Source organism: Herpailurus yagouaroundi, unplaced genomic scaffold (assembly GCF_014898765.1).
Source record: "Herpailurus yagouaroundi ecotype Mexico unplaced genomic scaffold, PumYag 67681, whole genome shotgun sequence".
Taxonomy (NCBI): Eukaryota; Metazoa; Chordata; class Mammalia; order Carnivora; family Felidae; genus Herpailurus; species Herpailurus yagouaroundi.
The window spans coordinates 1,928,741-1,948,716 of record NW_024420481.1 but is presented as its reverse complement, the minus strand read 5'-3'; the positions used below and the strand labels follow the sequence as shown (position 1 = coordinate 1,948,716).

The window sequence follows — 19,976 nt, the reverse complement described above, 5'->3', positions numbered from 1 at the left end:
GTTAATAAGTTGCGTGTTGTTTTTTGTGTTTTTTTAACAGTTCCCCTCTCCCCGGGTGTCTTGCCTCCGTCTGACAAGGTACAACATGAGTGATCCACATGTGAGGGGGAAAAGGGGCATCGCGGCCGGCGGGCATGGCCCTCGGACTCGTGCGCGGCTCAAAAGCACTGGCCAATACCCATGGGAGGTAACAAACAGGAAAAGCATCTGTTTTCAGGTTTGTTACGTGGGCTGGGGGGGAGGCAGGGGAAGCTGGTTGTTTATAGAACAATTTATGGTTACAATTTCAAGGGCTGATTACTTGATTTCTTAATCCAGCTCCTAATCACAGATCAAACACGGGTTCCAATAATGAAGTAATTTTAAGCATGATTACAAACAGTCTCCTACCGAGGGCTTTCGCCTTGGAACAAGGAGCTCCCGTCCCATGCTCAGTGTTATGTTCCCTTTCCTGCTAATAGCTGTCTCGGTGTGGTCAGTGGGGCGATGTGAGTATGCAATGGCTATCGTGGCGTCGGTCCGTTCCCTCCCACCTTCCGCATCTGTGCCGGTATGATCTTCGGACACAACAGCCATTTCACCCCTCCCTGCTTGCGCACCTTAGATGGCTTCGGGCCGCCTACCAAATCAGATCTGCAGCTCAGCATGGTGTCCGAGACCCTTCATGATGAAAGCCAGCCTCACGCATTCGCTCAACGTCACGGCACTGCCCTTCCCAGATCCTCCGTGCTTGTCCTTGCTTCCGGGCCCTTAAAAAGCTGGGCCTTTCCTCTGTTTGGGCTGTGTTTCTCGCACCTTCTCCTCCCAGCAAACTCCTGCTTCTCTTTGAAAACCTACACTTGTTACCTTTTCTGTTGTGTCGTCTTCTCCACAGCCCCAGGCAAAACCGATCTTTTCCTCTTGGCTCCACTTCGTTCAGCTCTGATTTTATCACATTGAATCATAAGATTTGACCACATGTTTAGCTTTATTTCCACTTTTGCGGACCGTGGGCTTTGTGTGGGTATGCGGAGCGTGTTTCATCTCTGCATTTCCCCCGTCTCTTTTACATCCAGGCCAAGCAGCCCTCAGCAAATGTTTGCTGAATGAATCCGGATGGTATATAACTGTTTAGTATGCGTTTGATATACGGCAGAGGGAGTCACAGAAAAATCCTCTTTTGCAGAAGCATGAAACGACCTTCAAAGGGTGGCAGAGGAACTACCTCTCTTTGGCCACACTTGTGACACTGTCTTTCCTCCCCTTACAGGCACGAAGACTTCTCAGCCACTGACCTAGAGGGCTCTGTTAGCCCACGCTGCAGGAGAGACCATACATAATTCTCAGACAGCAAAGGAGAGCCAGCTCTAGGAACAAAGGGTTTCGGGGAAGGCCAACCTTCTTTAAGTGGTGTTTAGGGAAGGATGTCCGAGGTCAGAGCCTGAAAGAGGGAGGACTGTGTTAGAAGAAAAGCCATTCCCACTGCTGTTTTGAACATTAGCACCACTGCCAAATAAAGGAGGGGAGATAAAGGAAATGAAGGTTGGACCCAATTTATATTTTTGGGAGAATCCCCATTAAATAATTTTTTGAACCACCAGCCGAGCGTTAGTTAACTCTGTAAACACTCCTGTCGTCATTGAGATTTTGTTCAACCCCAAGAATTGCTTATGAATTGAAATAACCCTTCCAGTGCCTCTAAAAGGGGAATTTTCAAAAGGAAGTGAGCGAGTAAATAGTTAAAAACAAAACAAAACAAAACAAAAACAACAACCCTGAGGCAGCTGTGCCAACGTTTTCAGCAATGTAATGTAATGTGTTTTCATATAACCAACCGTTTAAAAATAAGACTTGTGCCCTCACTCCACACATGCTCACTGGAAACCAACTGGCTGCCAGGCACTGTGCCTGATGCTGGTGACACAAAGGTGAATGAGACGGCAGCACGGAACTCAGGAAGCACACAGGCTAATAAGGGACGCAGATGGTTAGAGAACGACCTGTCTCCTCTTCCAGGACCGGACACAGCCGTCCTCTAAAAGATCAGCAGCGGTTGCCTGCTGGCCAAGTCCAGTGACCTCTTTTTAAGAATCGCACTTCTTGGCAATCTTAGTGCCGTGACATTTGAGGAAAGACCTGATTTAATTTAAGGAGCAAGCCCTGCCAATATCTAGGGGAAGAGCTTTCCAGGCCAAGAGAGGAGCGAAGGCCCTGAGGTGGCAGCTGGTCTGGTATACATAAAGGAAAGCGAGGAGATCAGTGTGATTGGAGAGGAAGGGGCGCCGAGCAGAGGAATAAAATACGAGGTCTGACCAGGAACAGGGGCCAGAGTGTGCAAGGCCTTGCAGGCCTTGGGGGAGGCGTCCATCTTGGATCCTTCGTGAGATGGGCATCACACCAGAGTTTGGAACAGAGGAGTGACACGATCTGAATTAGCATTTTAAAAGGATCATCAGCTTGCTTATTGGGAGGAGAGCAGCCTGTAGTGAACCAGGCGGTGGAAGCGGGGGGAACCAGCCAGGAGCCTTTTTCAGCAGCCCAGGTGGTCAGATCCCAGCTGTGTCAGGAAGGCGGAGTAGACAGAATTTGCTAACGGATTAGGTGTGGCCTGGGAGAGAAAAGGAAACGTGAAAGATCCTCTGAGCATTTTGACCAGAGCAACTGGAAGCCCAGAGGTGGCATTTACCGAGATGGGAAAGACCGAGAGAGGGACGAGTCCTTGGGAAAAGTCAGGAGTTTGTTTTGCAGCAGGTGAACTACCAGATACCGATTAAGCTTCCCAGTGGAGGTGTGGGGTGGGATGTTGGTCATGCGAATCTGGAGCCCAGGGAAGAGCTGAGGGCTGGAGATGTACATGGGAGCCGAGGCTGTCCCCTTTTAGCATCCCCGTCAAGCAGGCTCCACATGACTCAGCCGACGCCATCGCCCAGATGGTGTAAGAGCAAACTGGTCTGCAGCTGGCCTGGCCTCTTCACCGTCTTCCTCCCACACCATGCTCACCCCGGCCTTTCCTCTCAGGACTCACTTGGCCCGCAAAAGTGGCGGCTCTAGTCATGGCAAAAGCTGGTTAGCAAAACACTATACTGATGGGTCCGATATAGATTGTTAGCCCGATAAGCTTGCACCGAGGAAGTATATTTTTGATGGAGTTGCTTTTCTTCTAACATATGCTAGGATCAGAATGTGAAAATGGGGAAAAGTACAAAATGGTGTCCTAGATGCCACAGAAACTTCTTAGCATCAACATCAAATTCACCCGGAGGGGGACCTTCTATCTGGCCATGTACCCTCAAGCTGAATTCTTGGGCTATTATTGTAGGGGCAGACGGTCAATTGTAAGCAAAGCAAGAGAATCACAGTGTTTTGTTTCTTGCAGAAACTCAAGAAAGGCAGGAGGGGGAGGCGGGGAGACCAGATACTAAAACCCGCCTGAAGCCTCACCTCTTAGCTGCAATCAGTCTGTCTGCTGGGTACATTGTTAGCTCCTCACTAAAGTCATTCGCTGGCTGGAAGCCTGACAAGTACTAATTATTCTCATCAGTTCCCTGACCCTGCAAGTAAAATTCACAAAAGTTTAAAAGTGGTACAATTTGGAAGCCTGGGGAACACAGTGTGCTCAAAATCATCCATAGAGCTTTAGAAGCACAGACAGGTATCCAGACAGAACGCTGGGCCAGCAAATGCATGGCAGGCTATTTGAGTTTCTTCACCCTCGAGCCACTTTCCACCCCTCCCTCTGATGGAAGGTTCCAAGCCGAGGTAATGGTCCCGTGTACAAAGCCTGACATCTGACTTCTCCTTCCATTTGGTCATCGGAGGTCATTTACGGATCCTCAAAAGCTACTTGTGGGAGCCTAGGAAAGAAAAAGATGGCCAATCCAGGCAGAAAATGACTCAGTGGTGGCCCCCAGAAAGCTGGGCCAGCGCCACGTTAAGGAAAGCTGCCAATTCCTCAGCTCACCGTGGCAATATCAAAAGGGATGACGTGATTTTGTGGCTCCGGCTGGTGTTCTTTGTGACTCACGGTCCACTGGCCCACCATAAGTTTCGGTCTTCTCCTAGTTTTCAGCTAGCCAGTGCATGTATGCAGCCAGTCGGTCTGTTTGCACGCCTGCCTATGTATATTTCCTGCCTACCCACCTGCCTGCCCTTTAGCACCCGAGGGTAGAACTAGAGAGTTGGTAAGTTCTACAGAGTCATTCTTGGCGAGATGGAGGAACGAAGGCCCAGGGAGAAGTGACTTAACTGAGGCCTCCCATTGAATTTCACAGCAGAGGTGAAATGTGACCCTAGGTTGGCTGCTTTTCAGTTCTCGGTCTCTGTCCGTCTCTGGCTCAGCCTCTTGCTGCTTCATTGGTCTTTCTTCCTTTAGCTCTACATTTCTGCTCCTCTCTCAGGCTCTGTCTCTTGCACCCACACACAAGTTGTGGGAAATCTTAGTTTGGCACGTGTCCTACTTTTGCACCATTTTCTCACAACTGGTCACATCCTCATAACATAAAGACTTCGCTCCTGTCGTTACTTTACCGCATTGTCTCCGCTCCAAGCTTCAGTCATGTTTTGTAATATCTCCTTTTGCTAAAAAGGTCGAACCAAGCACCTTTATTATTCCACAGATGTTGCTTTCACCTGTGGGGTTATTACAACTAGGAAATATCTCAAGGCTAGTTTATTAAATTAATTTTCATGATACCTCTTCTACCCCCAAGTTGACCCTGACCTTAGAGTAGTTGAAATACTGCACATATTTTCCCATGGCAAATTGAGAATCCACTTTTAATTTGATCCATACTTGCCAATGTAACTTGCTGATGGTCAGAAAGAAAGAAGGAAAGAAAGAAAGAAAGAGAGAATATTGCTTGCTTTCTCACCCCCAATTTAGAAAATAACCCTATAATCTATTGCATATTATATACAAAAGAGTTTTCAACTTGAAAAGTCACAAAAAGAGAGTGAGCACTCTCCAGAGGTTTTACAAATCCTGCAGAATGTGACATGCCACTTTTTGTTTCCTTTGAATTTCTATGAGAAGGGAAATGAGCATATCAGGTGTGATGGACACCTGTTTGTTTGTTGTCTGTTTGTTTGTTTGTCTTTTCTTTCCAGTTTGTTGTCTGTTTCAGATCATAAGCTCCCAGAAGACAGGGCTAGCTTAAGCCTCTGCTCAGGGCCTATTTACTGCCTTAAGTAAACAGAACTACAGGCAATGAATCTGTGGTTTTGGCTGCAGTTGCTGCTAGAAATGGAGCTGGTGTTGCAAAAAGAAAAAAAAGGAAAAGAAAGAAAATCGAGGCTGGCTCCTCACAACAAGTCAGCTGAGAGTTATTCTGACCCAGTGTGATTCCACATTCCGAGAGAAACTCTAGAATATTCCTCCTACAACCTACTTGTTTGGAAGCTAGATGGCACCACTCTATCTGCCTTTACAAATTGGCAAACAGATTTAATATGTATGCATGTGGACGATGCCAAGGCTGCAACGAGATCTACGTGAGGCAAAGAAAATGAGGATACCTGCTCCATCACTTGCTATAGCAACTCGTAGAATAGCTCCCTCAGCAGCTCCTGACCCAACAACCTCCATCTAGTGCAGACTCTTTGAGGAACCAACTGTGTACCTTTACATTAGCATGTACCATATTCCATCACGTTTCCTTGTCTCCCCAGTTCAACTGTGAGTACCACAAAAGCAGGATCTCTCTCTGATTCACCTCTGTATCCCCAGTGGCCGGCACGATGTCTGGCAGGGAAGTTGCTCGAGTAAATACCCAATGAGCAGATCAGTCCTTCTCAAAGCAGGGGACTAAAATCACCGCAAAGATGCAATTAAAGGGCAATCACTGGCTTCTTCCCATTTTACAAAACCGTCTTTACTAGCTCTCCTTTACCGGGGACATAATCGACATTTCTGGAACATGCTGGGATCACTAAAGGGAAGCGGTAGAAAGCACGGAGCACGGGGAGAAGCACACAAAGGGTTTTCAGTTTCCCTATCATGGCTTCCCTTGTCCATTCACCTCCATCTTAACAGTGCTGCTTAGAAACGTTTTCTCTTTTCCTACACTCAAACTGTTGTATCTCATCAAAATGCTGTATCAGCATTCTATAGGTTTCTTTGATTCAAAATAGCATACATGAAATTTCACACTTTTTGGACTAATAAAACGAAGGGACCAAATTATAAGCTGTCATCATCAAATCCCACCTGTTATAGCTGTATTACGTAGCTTGGGATATCTCTAAATATTTATGTCCCACCCCCGAACCTGTGATAATCTTACCAACATAATAGTTAAAGTACATTTGCCAGTGATGACAAGGATTGCCCAGATTTAAAGAGAGTCAGGGAAATAGAGACAGTGCCACTGGTGGCTACGGATGCCTAAATGTACACCGAAGGACACATCCATTGTTTTGATCTTTTCACCGCATTTAAAAACAGATGTGCTGGGGCGCCTGGGTGGCTCAGTCGGTTAAGCGTCCGACTTCGGCTCAGGTCATGATCTCACGGTTTATGGGTTTGAGCCTTGCGTCAGGCTCTGCGCTAACAGCTCAGAGCCTGGACCGTGCTTCGGATTCTGTGTCTCCCTCTTTCTCTGCTCCTCCCCCACTCACGCTCTGTTTCTCGCTCTCTCAAAAATAAGTAAACATTAACAAAAAACTAAAAAAACCCACAAAAGTGCTCATCACCACTCAGCATAGAATATACTTCATTGGCACTCGAAAATATTGTACTACATACGTGTACCCTCATTTGGGGCCCAAAGCTTTATCAATCCCATATCCTTTTTGATGTTTCCAAAAATCATATACATCCACAAAGGATAAAATTTGTCCCCACCGAGTTTATTCCAAAGGCTACACATTCTTCATCTAGCAGTCTGCTAATTTCTTTCATAACATCTATCACATATGGGCATGCTTTTTTGTTTTGGATGGTCTAGACCCACCACTAGACCGTAAGTGCTCCGAATCCTTAGCACCAAGGATAGTGCTGGGTCATCGTAGATGCTCAATAATACATCTGTAGTGATTGCATTAGTTAATTAATAGTAAATCTTCAACCACAGCACAAGATACTCACTCAAGTTGGAGTTTCCCTCCTGGGATCCCTGAATCTACTGAAGGCCATCTCACCTGTTTTCTTCAGTCTCAATATGATTCATTGCCAACCAACCCATGATTGCAGGCTATGAAAAATTGTGAACGAGAGTACCTATTGTCAAGATCTGAAATACCTCTTCCATGAGAAGGGGGACTCTGAGATCTTGTGGAAGGGGACACCAGAGATCCTGTGCTTTTAGAGTGCTGTGGGACAGAGGGTTGAAATAGAGGACCCCCCCCCCCCCCACCAGCTAGTCTGCTTTCACTTTGCACTCAGATTAGAAATGCAGTGCTCAGGTGCTCACATTAAACTATAGTTCATGTGTATAGAATTTCAAACCAGGCTCAGGAGTATTATTTTATTTATAAATATTTTACTAGCATTGTGAAAGAGACACTGAAGGCGCTCATATAAAAAGGAACCAATGAAGCTTGGGGAACTTTCCTGGTGGATGGCTTAACATTAGATTTTATGATCACGGACTGTGAAATCGCATGGTGCTTCGACTATGTAACACTGTATCATTTTCAGAGGCTCTTCATCAAACAGCTCCCATCCTCCAATCCTCTTTAATTTTCTCATAAAAGATACCAGCATTCACAATTATCAGTAATTAATTTTTTGAGGCTCTCTTAGTTGATTTCACCCTTATGAATTTCAGAAAATCCTCTGTGTTTCCTATGCAACCAGAAAGTAACTCTCATTAATTAGTCAAGAAAGGCTGTTTGTGCAGACGAGGATCACAGTGACCCCTCTCCTCTGCATGGGTTCAGAAAGTAGGCTATCATCCGAAAGGTGTCTGTGAGTCAGAAAATGGCTCCTGCCTAGAGCATCGCATAATGTTCATTTCTTCCCTGTAGCTTTGATGCTTTTGCATGCAAACAAGCTGCAACGGGCTTAAGAGACTCTTTATTTTGCCTCATGCATCATCTCTGACATTGTCAAATCAGTTCATCTGAAAAAAATGGGGGGAAGGCTACGCACCGGCTCTTCATAAAGTCTTCTGTGCATTTACATTTTAATATAGAAACAATCAGTAAAGGCCATTTAAAGGCCCATTTATGTCAGTTTGGGAGGACGCTGACATTCCACGACTGTACATGAGCAGCCTTCTTTTAGAGCTCCTGACAAATGAACAAGAGCTCCCAGAGAAGAGAAGGTAAACTGTGCCCTGTGGCGAGCAGAAATCAAGTCGGAAATTGTAGAAGCCGTGAGAAGAAAGACCAATGTGTTGCCAAATGCCGTTCACACACGGTTTCTAGCATACCCACGGCCAAACGTATGAAAGTTTGAAAAGTTTTCAAACCACATAAGGCCTTGATGAAGCCCCTTATAATTCCAGTGTCTGGCTGATGAGGCAATTCTGAGCGTCTGGAAAATCAATGGAGCAAATTGGACAGTAAGCCAACGCAAGCGAAGGGACAGGAAGCCCCATGGTGCCACGGTGACAGTCATTTTTTTTCCTAGTGCAATTTTAGGATTTCAAAGAAGGGCCATTTGCCAAGTAGGAAATATTTCAACTCTGGAAGGGGAACAGAAATAATCTGGTAATTTCTAACTTGTGAAATAGTGTTCTCCATTTTACGTGCTCGTAAGATCTCCTGTGATATATAGCTGTACCACAAATGCCCTGGAAAAGACAGTGAGACCAGACTAATGGAAGATATTGCAGATGAAAAAAAAATCTAGAATAGTGAAATAGAAAGATAAGGCAGAGGCAACAAATATACCTGGAAAAGGATGCAAAGAACTGAGAACCTAAAATAAAAGATTTACATCTTCTGACGGAGAATGAGCTTCAGCAGCGATCAAGAAGGAGCGTTAAAGTGATGACGCATACATTGCACTGTGGATCCCCAGCCTACAGCCACAACCTCCCTTTCTTCATTTACTTCAAGAGAAGCTTCAGTTTTAGGCTCCATTTGTAATCCAGCCACTCTCTCCTCTATGTGACCTTATACTATCAGCTGACCCCAAACCTTCCGAAGCAAAATGTGCTTTACCTATCGCTAAGGGGTTTTGCTCACCTTCATTGATAAAATTCCTCGGGAATAATGGATTACAAGTGCTGTGAACAGAACGAGTACCAAGGATTAAACAGCAGAAGGCAGCCAGCAAGCAACAGACAGCAGTTGGCAAAGGCAATTACCAATCATCTTCTGGCTGGAAATTACACGGTTGCTTCCTGGAGTTTCCCAACCCTCTTGGATCGTCTTCTCCTTCACACTCCCTTGCTACAAAATCATGGCCAGCTTTTCTCTGGAGTTTAAAAAAATTTTTTAGTGTTTTTATTTATTTTTGAGAGAGAGAGAGTGAGTGGGAGAGGGGCAGAGAGAGAGAGAGGGAGACACAGAATATGAAGCAGGCTCCAGGCTCTGAGCTGTCAGCACACAGCCCGATGTGGGGCTCAAACTCATGAGCTGTGAGATCATGACCTGAGCCAAAGTTGGACGCTCAACTGACTGAGCTACCCAGGCGCCCCTCTCCGGATTTTTAAAAGACGGTATTCATAAAATGGAGTTGTGTTTAGAACACGGCCAAGCGTCTGAATACTAAGTGAAAGAGAGTGACAACATAGAAGGGAGTTCCAAGGACACTTCGGATGTTGGTGACTTTCTATCTGATCCACCTTCTCCAAACCCACCCTTCCTGCTTCCCCATCTTCTCCCACAAAGTGTGGGGTAGCCAATGGAGGAAAGGTGTGGGGAAGTTAAGGAAGGCAAGGCTTCTTCTAATTCATACCTCAGTCCCTAACTGCTTCAGCAAGGTGCTGAGGGACATGGCCCAATGATGGCTGGAACCACCCTGAGTGGCCTTCTCAGAGCAAAGGCGATCTTCTCGGCACCTAACTCACTTGTGGATAACACCTGTGTCGTGTCATTTTGAAGCCAACTTGGAATGCCTTCCTTCGTGTTAGTGATATTTGGTTCTTTTTGAAGATTTCCTATGGGTAAGCTGAAAAGACTGAACTTTCAGATGGTCACATATAAGAAGCTTCCAGTTGCATCCCTGGTGTTGAATTGCTGCCCTAGCTGGCAGAGGTTAAAACAAGAAGCAACGTTTTAACTTCTTGTGACATTTACAAGAATTGTAAAGCTGGCTTTTGCCGGAAAACTTATGCTTAATCTCAGCAATTCTGATTATACTAGAAAATGTTCCTATGTATCCACTTTACAAAACGAAACAGAATGTCGGAAAGAAATCTTGGCCTATGTCTCTGAAAACAACTAATGGTACCACTTTAGAGCTAGAAAGAACCATAGGGATCATCTACTTTGAACGCCGGTTTTACAGATGAAAAAAACAGACTCAGAAGACGTGATCTATTTAAGGTCATACAACTCATCTGTAGTGGTGAAGACTGGCACTCGGGTGTTCCATCAGTCTCGGCTCTTCCCTCTACAGGAGTGGACGAAGGCAAATGCCACCACAACTACTAACTTTCGAAGCTTATGTTTCTCTTTCAACAGGTAGTTTGCCTTGAGTGAACAAGTACAATATCCCTGAGGGATCAGTAAGCCCAATGACATCGTGTGACAGAGGAGACGGTGAACCTGCCAAATTCTAATGCTGACAAGGACAAGAAAAGTATGGAACAGAAGTTTAATAAGAGGGTATATTGGGTTTTATTATAGGACTAGATAAGGGAAGGTGGTCCCAATGACAGAGCACCCAGAAGCAGCAAAATTAGAACTGGTACCAAATCTACTACAAAATGGAGGAAACCAAAGCCCCCGGACAAAGTGTTAGTGAAGTCTGTACAAAACCGTCACACAAGCAAAGAGCAAACTTCACCCTGTTCACTCCCCACCCATCCTTCAGCCATTGGTATATTTTCTTCATGGTGCTTACCCTTCTCGGAGGTGAGCTTGCTCATTTACATGTATACTTGTTTATTTTCAGTTTCCCTCCAATGTAGGTGCACACACCCCTTAAGAAATACGAGAACAGGGACACTGTCCATCTTACTGTCCCCAGTGCCTGGAACAGTGCCTGAAACATGTAAGTGCTCAGTAGATGCATACAGAATGAGTAAATCTGATCAAGGTAAAAGAAGTCAGACTATGGTTGATGCAAACCATGAGAACAAAGACATCTAAGACTATGAATTCAAGTATGGTTTTCTTATTCCTACTTTCAACCACAAGAGAAGTATATCGATGCCTCTAACTAATGTAGGGCAAAAAATAAACCCCAGTCAATACGTGCAGTGTTATTATGAGAGCTTTTGTGCCATGAGAGTCCCGAAGGAGATGCTGGCATAATGAAAGGCAGCGGTGCCATCTACATCCCCATAGCAGGAGCTCTGGGGCATCAAAGTAGGTTTTCAGGATTACAAATGCCATGAGGGATCTTTGGGAACCACGAGTGATCATAAAGGGGACTTTGAAATTGACCACTGGGACCAAGAACACTTGGATTCAGACTTGCAAATAAAGGGCCATGCTAAATTTCCAAAGAGGAGGCTGGCGTACCCCCACGAAGGCAGAGAGCTCACCCGATGCCAGAGACCATGACAATTTGGAGGACAAGATGGCCTCTGAAGACTCCATAGGGCAGCCACTCAACTAGAGGGATGGTACTTAATTCTGGGAATGGGGTCACCCTTCTTCAAAAGGACTACTGTTGGGGCGCCTGGGTGGCGCAGTCGGTTAAGCGTCCGACTTCAGTCAGGTCACGATCTCGCGGTCCGTGAGTTCGAGCCCCGCGTCGGGCTCTGGGCTGATGGCTCAGAGCCTGGAGCCTGTTTCCGATTCTGTGTCTCCCTCTCTCTCTGCCCCTCCCCCGTTCATGCTCTGTCTCTCTCTGTCCCAAAAATAAATAAACGTTGAAAAAAAAATTTTTTTTAATAAAAAAAATTTTTTTTTCAAAAGGACTACTGTTCCCTGTGTTAAAGCTACAGGCTGGGTCAGTAGCTGCTGTAAGAACAGCTCAGTTACAAAGATGTCTCCTACAAAGAATCACAAACAATACTATACGCATTAACCAAGACTTGTCTATCCCTCTGCTCTAATTAAGTTTTAGAGTTAGATATAATCATTCTTACTCTGGCCCGAAACTCTGAAAGCTAACTGGAAATGTAAAATCCCAAAGTAATTCAATATTTGCTAAATTTAAAGGAAGTAATCAATTTCTAATTCGAATTTATACACATTCCTTTCCTGCTTTAACGCTGTCCTATTTCCCTTAAGTTCCTCTTTGGTCATTAAGATTATCTACAAGGTTATACTCATTGCACAGTTTGTCACATGCTGCAGCTATTTCTAGACCAAATGAGACTCTCAATGTACTCGAATATAACTAAAGAAAAATGTATGAGGCACTTAAGGGCAGGTCCTTTATATGTTCTATATTCACAGCCCCATTGGTCCACAGAGAGTATGGGGTATTCATCTACTAGGTATTCAGCAAATGTTTACAGAATGAATCAAAGAAAAAAAAATTGATCTACCCTCTGACAGAATTATTTTCAAACATTCAAAAATCTCAGGCATGTCTGACCCAGCATGTGTGTATGTATCTATGCATGCATGTGCTCACAAGACTCCCCATATTCTCGTCCTTCAGGTTGAATATGTCATCCTTCCTCTTGGCATGCATGTTTGTGTAACAAAACACTGAAGCAAGATTGACCATAAAGATCGTCCCTAGTAAGATACTTTTAATTAACATTTGCCTCAAACATGCCCACCTTCCAGCACCTCAAAATTGAACTCAGTTTTCACTAGGGAAGCTGTCCCCTTCTCCCTAGAAAACACATACCTTTTAAAGTCTGAACTGCCTATTTACATCTTCAAGTTCATAATAACATAAATTCACAGTTTACTTGTCATGCTTTCCCTGGAAAATTCATTTTGAACCACTTTCCTAACCTAGACCACTTTTACTTCTGCTTAGGCTAATGTCCAACACTTCTTCCTTGTTTTCAACTCTTAATACTTCTTGAAGCTAGATCCCCACCCCACCCCCCGTCTGTATTCTTGAGGCAGGATGACAAAAGCCAGACTACACTTCAGCCTCCTAGGATATCCTGCCCTGGAGATGCTCAGCAGGCAATTGGAAATTGGAGTTAGCCCGGAGCTCCGGAATGAGTTAAGGATTGGAGAGGTCAATTTGGGAATCATTAGTGTAGAGGTGAAAGGTGAAGCTATGTGAGGAGATGAAGTTACCCAGAATGAGAACACAGAAAGAGAAGAGAAGCAGATCAATGACAGGCTTGGGAATTGCTCCATTTAAAGGGCCGAGGGGGAGGGAGAGGCTGTGTGTGTGTGTGCGTGTGTGCATGTGTGCGCGCGCGCGTGCGTTTAAAGGAGATCGCAACAAAGGAAACTTATAAAGTGTTGAGAAGAAGACAGGAGGTGAACCAAGATAAATTAGGAATGCTTTCAAGCAAAAGATGATGTGCAAAAGCACCAGAACCTCCAAGACTTCAGGAAGACTGAGGCCAGAGAAGAGGCCATTGGAGTTTGAGTCACCGTGGTCACAAGTAACCTTTAGGAGAGCAGTCTTCCAACGTCATTCTTGTGGACTCTGTGTGCCCACAGGCGGACGTGTATAGGTGTATATGCACGTACCCCCAACTACCCTAAGATTAACTATTAGTACCGAATAAGACTGTCCTGGGTGTGCCAGATAACAGCAGTAAGAGCCGCTACCACTCGCTGGTGGTTTATAAAGTGACAGGAACAAGGCTAAACACTTGATATGCCTGGTCTCAATTTAATTTTTGCAACAGATCTATAAAGTGGCTACATTTTTCATGTGAGGCAACTGAAAGCCTCCAGAGGTTAAATAAATCACTCAGGGTCACACTGCAAGAAAATGGCAGCACCAGAGTCAGACCCGAGGACAGACGGACTCTCAGAGCACTGAAGTAACACTTCCACTGTGCTGATGTGAGCTGGGTAGTCTGCGCACGAGGGTGAAAGAGCTGATATTGACTGACCGTTTCCTACTGCCAAGTGCTTTGCACAGGACATCTCCTTTACCACATACACCATCAACATCATGGCTATGTTTCGGGCAACCTTATGAAGGCATATTTTTAAAAATATCTGACTCTGTTTCCTAGAAAATAAGTTGAGGCTATATGATTCTAAAACATCTCGTTATAATTCAAATGTATTTGCTGTAATAGCTCCCAATGGTTTGAAATTTTTTAAAAAAGTGTGGCATCATTGATTTGGTGGTGGTTGCTGACATTCAAATTATTGACAATCAAACTCATTTGAAAAGTGAGGGAATTTGACAGGGTGATCTAAAGGCCTCCTCCAGCCTTGACTTCCTGTGATTCTCCTATGCATGTCTAATGCCAATCATTTTAAAGATATGGAATCATGAGTGGAATGTAAATGCAGCAGCAGAACTGGCTGGTGTGCCAGCACCCTTTTATTCCTTAAATTCATAGAGGCCTATTGTTAGCAATATTGTAACAAATAGTCCTTGGTTGTCCGAGCCACTGATTGCTAACTTAAACAGAAACTTGGAAACTCCATCACCAAATGATGCACTGAAAATCCAGCCAAGTCATTTGCTTAAGCCACTGCAGACCTTATAACATGGCTGGCTATAGGAAAGAGAGAGAGAGAGAGAGAGAGAGAGAGAGACACTCTGGCAATTAATGTTTTTGCTGTCTATAGAAAAACAAATGAGGTTCTGGTCTGAAACAATTAGTATCAGTGTTAATTGTGCCTGTGCATAACAATAATACAAGGCATTTGGGCTGGCTTCCACTGATTGTTCCCTTCTTTCTCTGGATTACAGAATCCATTCAGACAACTAAATAATAGCGAGCATTTATGCAAATTGTTAATTATGAGGCAGAGCTCATCATAATCTTGTATATTTCTAAAACTGCGTGTGTGGGAGGGGGATTACCAAATGAAGTGTTGCTTTATTATTTTACTAGTGGTTGAAAAATATGTTAGCCTTGCAAATAGTTTTCATACTTCATTCAGCCCAGAAGCACCAGAAACGTCCCCAGCGACATTTACCAAAGCTGCTTCTCCTCCATCGCCCCATCTGTACCTCTCTCCCTTTCTCACAAACTCAGAGCAGGTATAAATTGCTCTGATAATAACTGATCAGCACCATAATAAAAACAGAGCATTCACTTTGTTACCTAGCAAAACCGGTATAGATACATGGTTCGCTCATGTAGTAAATTTTAAAGCAAAACTAAAACAACATTCTCAACATTTCCCCCATAAGAGCAATGGCTGGGATACTAGTCTGTATGTTACTGACCGTTATTTTAATGGTCCTCCACTCTTTCATTTTACAGATGGGGAAATCAAGGCTCACAGCAGAGATGGGACTTGAGCAAAGTCACCCCACCAGTAGTGGCAGAATCTAATGCCCTTGCCACCATGATACATCCAGGCTATAATCTTTAAACGCCCTCCCATACTAATGTTATGTGATGAGGGGTCTATGTGTGTCTATACAATTTATCCCAACCAATTATAAGCTGCCTATGGAATTATAGACCGAATTTACTATTCTCGTCTGTCAAGCAAATCCACTGAGGCCCTCATGGGAATATGGAAGTCCAGCTCCCGAAAGCGAGCTGGGCACTTAAGAAATGGCCCATCTATTCTGTTTGAATGAGAATCTACCCCAGTGGAGGAATCTCAAGGCTACCTTTGCTCCTTAACCTGTTTGGTCAGAGGGCATAGGATGGAATTCAGGTGGATAGGAAGAGAAAGCAAAAACACTGGTAAATATTTCTGGTGCCAATAAGCCTACGATAGTCCAAACACAGGCAACCAGAGCACACATTTACAAGATAGCTTATGATTCCCACCAGCCTCTTCAGCACTCGTGGCGATATGATGGTACTGCATAGGTGCTATCCTAGAGCATTCTCGATAACCCACCCTCCCCCCCAGTTAGGAACTTTCCACGTTTGATTAGATTCGCTCTGCTGCAGAGTCCCTGTCATAAAGGCCCCTCGCCTGTGGGATTATTCTACCTTGCAAGTCCATACATTTACACACTTTAAACACCCTGATATTTTCAAATAATTGATTTCCCTTCAATGAAATGCTGACCTAGCTGTTCCCTAAACCACCACCAGCCCAGCGACGGGCAGGCGTGCCTGAAGCACCGTGAAAACCACTCTGTGGATGGTGGGGCGTTCTTAACAAAACACTCTACTGTGTCGTCCTATTTCAGCAAAAAGAGAAAGGAGCTAATGACCAACTGTCCAACTGTCTACGGTGCTGGCCCTGAACATTCATCCCACTTCTGCGCTAGGTCAGCTTTCAGACCCGAGACTACATGCCTGGGTAGTTTCAGCTGTTTTAAACAACAACAGAAAAAGAGCCCTGGAAAGCATTTGTCCAAAAGCCAAAACCTAACTATTCATCGTATTGAAATCAAAGGAAGAAGCGGCTGCAGAGTCTGTTCGTTCTAGCTTACTTGGGGTCAGTTGAACTAGAAATACATCATCACTTACCTTGCTGCATCTAGAATCTGAAAAATCCTCCACCTGTTAAAGGAACAGTAAAACCAGGTGCTAGCAAGAGCGTGGTAAGAGAGGAGTTAAAACAACAAAAGTGTCCCAGTTTGCTTTGATAGTGTATTTTTCCAGCTTCCCAAACCGCAAGGAAACCGCTCATGGATGGCTCCTCCACTTTGCTCCCCGTTCGTTCCTCTCAAGGAGTGGGGGATTATAAATCAGGGGGCTCACAGGGGCAGGGCAGCGTGAGAGCCTGACCTCTGGAGGGCTATGGGCTGAGAATGATAGATCTACCACTGGGTCATGTTCATTCCACGCCCCCTCACAAAAATGATGGCAATCTAAGCAAAACACAAAAAGTCAATAAACCAAAAACCAAACCAAAGCAAATGTTATGGCATCACTAAAATGGAAACACCTGACTGAAGAGACCCATGAGGAACTTACAGGGATTTTTTTCATATTATCAGGAGTATATGCAACACAAATAACAAAAGGAAAAGAAAAGAACGATTAGCCTTTGCCGATGCTCTTCCAACAGATGAAAATGCAAAGCACGCACCAAGTGATACCTAAATCATCACTCTAGACCCTTCCACCCAAACGCAAGACATCCCCAAAGTAAGCAATGTTTCTTCATGCAAAACAAACAAACAAAATGCTTAGCTGTTTTCTTAATATATGTCTTAAGAGTCACAAAACACTAATTCCACTACATGAATTTCTGATAGCAGGGAATTTGCGCACAGGTCATTTGCTAATCTGAGGGTTCAAGGGGAACTCAATTAGCTTTTCACTGTGAATTAAGCCAGAACAAGGGATATTACAATGTAATAACACATTTGTGTCCAAAAACAAGTTATACAGCCTGTACACTTTCTTGGGAGAAGTGCTTCTTCACATGGAATGTCTGGAGGCTTTAGAAGTGAGTTAATAGAAACTTTGAATTGCAGGACTAGGAGCAGAGCCTTTGCATCATCATTTGGGAAGCAATATAAGACTCTTCTCGTGGGTTCCCGGTGTGGCTAAGCCCCCCTTCCCCGGTTCTGTGAGTTGTTAAGACCGCTGGAGAAGCTAACATTATGGGAAACAAAAGTGATGCACTTGGTGAGCTTGACAAAAGCTCTGTTAAACAAGACACCCCCGTTAGCTGACTTACCATCCAAGGCCCGATGTGCTCCTCTTCCATTCCAGTCGCAAGAAAGAGGCAATCTAGTGTTCTGACCTACCCCATGACTTAGCTTCCCTACACAGTTAAGGGAGGCTAGGACCTCTTCCACTGAACTCAGCCTCATGAACAAAAAACAACACGACTTTGGGTGAAAAATTAAAAGAAAAGCAATCAACAATAAGGCAACATAAAGCTGTATGTTGATTCTTAGTACTAGAAAATTCTAAAGTCAAATAGGTAGCACATTCCCAAACCATCATTTTCTGTTCTGCGGCACTAATAGAAATCCTCAAATACTAGAAGTATGTACAGAATTGATTTATCTGGGGACTGGACCAAATTTACCATCAATCAGGGGGGACTATTATCTCTTGAGATTAAAAAAAAATTTCTACATAAATTTCCCCACTGCCTATGAAAGTTTGCCTGGTGACTGCACTGAGAAGACTTTTGGGAGTTCATTGCCTTACCTGGGAATCCAGATTGCCAGAGATGGAATATTCAATGGTAATCCAGGAAGATGTTACAGGTGCATCAATCAAAAGGGAGGGCAGTCATCAGAAGTGAATCAAAGGCCATGGAAGGAATATGTAAAAAAAGAAAAAAGGGAAAACATACTGATTAGAAAAAGTGAATTAACTTTACGAACCCATTTTACATTCACACACACACACACACTTTGGGAAGGCTCTCAAATGGAATCTTTTAAAAGGAGTCTTTAATAAAAAGAAAAGGTAATGGTACAACGTGACAGAGGTGCTAAATATCACTATAGTGGCAATCATATTACAATACATATAAATGTATTAAATTAACACATTGTACACATCGAATTTATACAATGCTGTATGTCAAATACATTTAATAAAAAATCATCCCACCAAACGTTTAATATTTACTATGTGATAGGCATTATTGCTAGGTATTGAGGACACAGCAGTGAATAGAACAGACACAAATCCCTGCCTTCATGTAATTTACAACCTCGTGGAAGATTTTTTTAAGCCAAGTTCTTGGAGAAGGCTTCCACAGAAATATACTGTGTGTTATTAGTCCTAGAAAAGAAATTTTCCTCATTTTATTTGTGTCTTGACTTATGTATTGAGAACATATCCAATGGCATTGGATTCAACAACTGTACTAGAAAGAACTGCCTTTTTGATTGGAGAAGACGTTGTTTGCATTCACGAATTCTCCTTGTGCGAAGCGCCATCAAAAGGCTGTGAGACAGAGTTCATTTCAGCTGGGCCATTTGCTGTCCACAGAACCCCACGTGCATGCGCTTTGCAATGCTGTGAAAACAAGAAGTGCCTCAATGGCAGCTTTGTAATATTGCAGTGTCATAGAGCTCTTGTCACTGGATGCTCTAGTGTTCTGTAACAGCCAGCACTGGTGACACTCTGAGATCACACTCCTCCTCACCCCTCAGCAAGTCCCGTCCTGGGAAAGCGGCAACAGTTGGCGGATCAAAGGAGCTGTGGTCTTTATGCCCGAGACCCAGACACTGGATGGAGAAGCATCTAGAGTAACCATCCTCTGGGCTGGGGTTTGAGAAGATGTGACTAAATCTTCCTCAAGTGACAGCTACTGAGTAAATGTCAAATTAGCAGGGAAAGAAGAGGCGAAAATGAAGGTAATACACGGATATCATTGGAAAGATGGGGCAGACTTGGGGGCCCCAAAACTCCAGACGGTGATTCATGCTAAGCAGAAACCTCCCATGATAACACCAGTCCCCGGGATTTATATTCTCAGGGCAGTTGCTTCGGGCCTCAGAAACACACACACATACAAAAAGCTGCTATGGAGTCCCTTTGATATTAGGGATCCAAATTAAGACCTAGAAAAGCCGCAATGATGTAAATATGGGAGAGCCCTCGCCTGAAAGTCAGGATCCCTGGTTTCTAAATCCTGGTTTTACCAATGACTCATTTGATCTTGGGCAAATACTCCTATAATTCTCTAGTAGTTTGGCCTTTTGCGTTGGGGCCAAGTTAGTTAAGAGTACAGCAATCTCTAGTCACTTTCTCAGTACAACACGCCATTAGGAGTTCAGAGAGCCCAGAGCCCAACATTCTGAGCTTATGTGTCAATGAGAATATAGCCCAAACAATAATAGCCGAGCTCAAATGCAGCTGATCCTCTTTCTTTCCGGGGAAACTGCTTTGTTTATTTGAAATACACAACGGCTGGTTCTTTAGGATGGAAAAGTTACGCAAGGAAACTTAAATGGAAATCTAACCGGTGCACAATCGATG

General features: G+C 44.1%; 1 protein-coding gene across 2 annotated transcripts in view; it reads right to left on the bottom strand.

The window, feature by feature from the left end:
- Window positions 1-19,976, bottom strand: part of HS6ST2 (heparan sulfate 6-O-sulfotransferase 2) — a 295,195-nt gene that overhangs the window by 64,306 nt on the left and 210,913 nt on the right. Inside the window, exon 4 of one of the 2 annotated variants that reach the window (XM_040468159.1) lies at window positions 16,545-16,577. The exons of the other annotated variant lie outside the window; for it this stretch is intronic. Within the exon in view, the coding sequence (XP_040324093.1) occupies window positions 16,545-16,577 (33 nt within the window). The remainder of the gene's footprint in view (window positions 1-16,544; window positions 16,578-19,976) is intronic. 2 annotated transcript variants of the gene reach the window in all.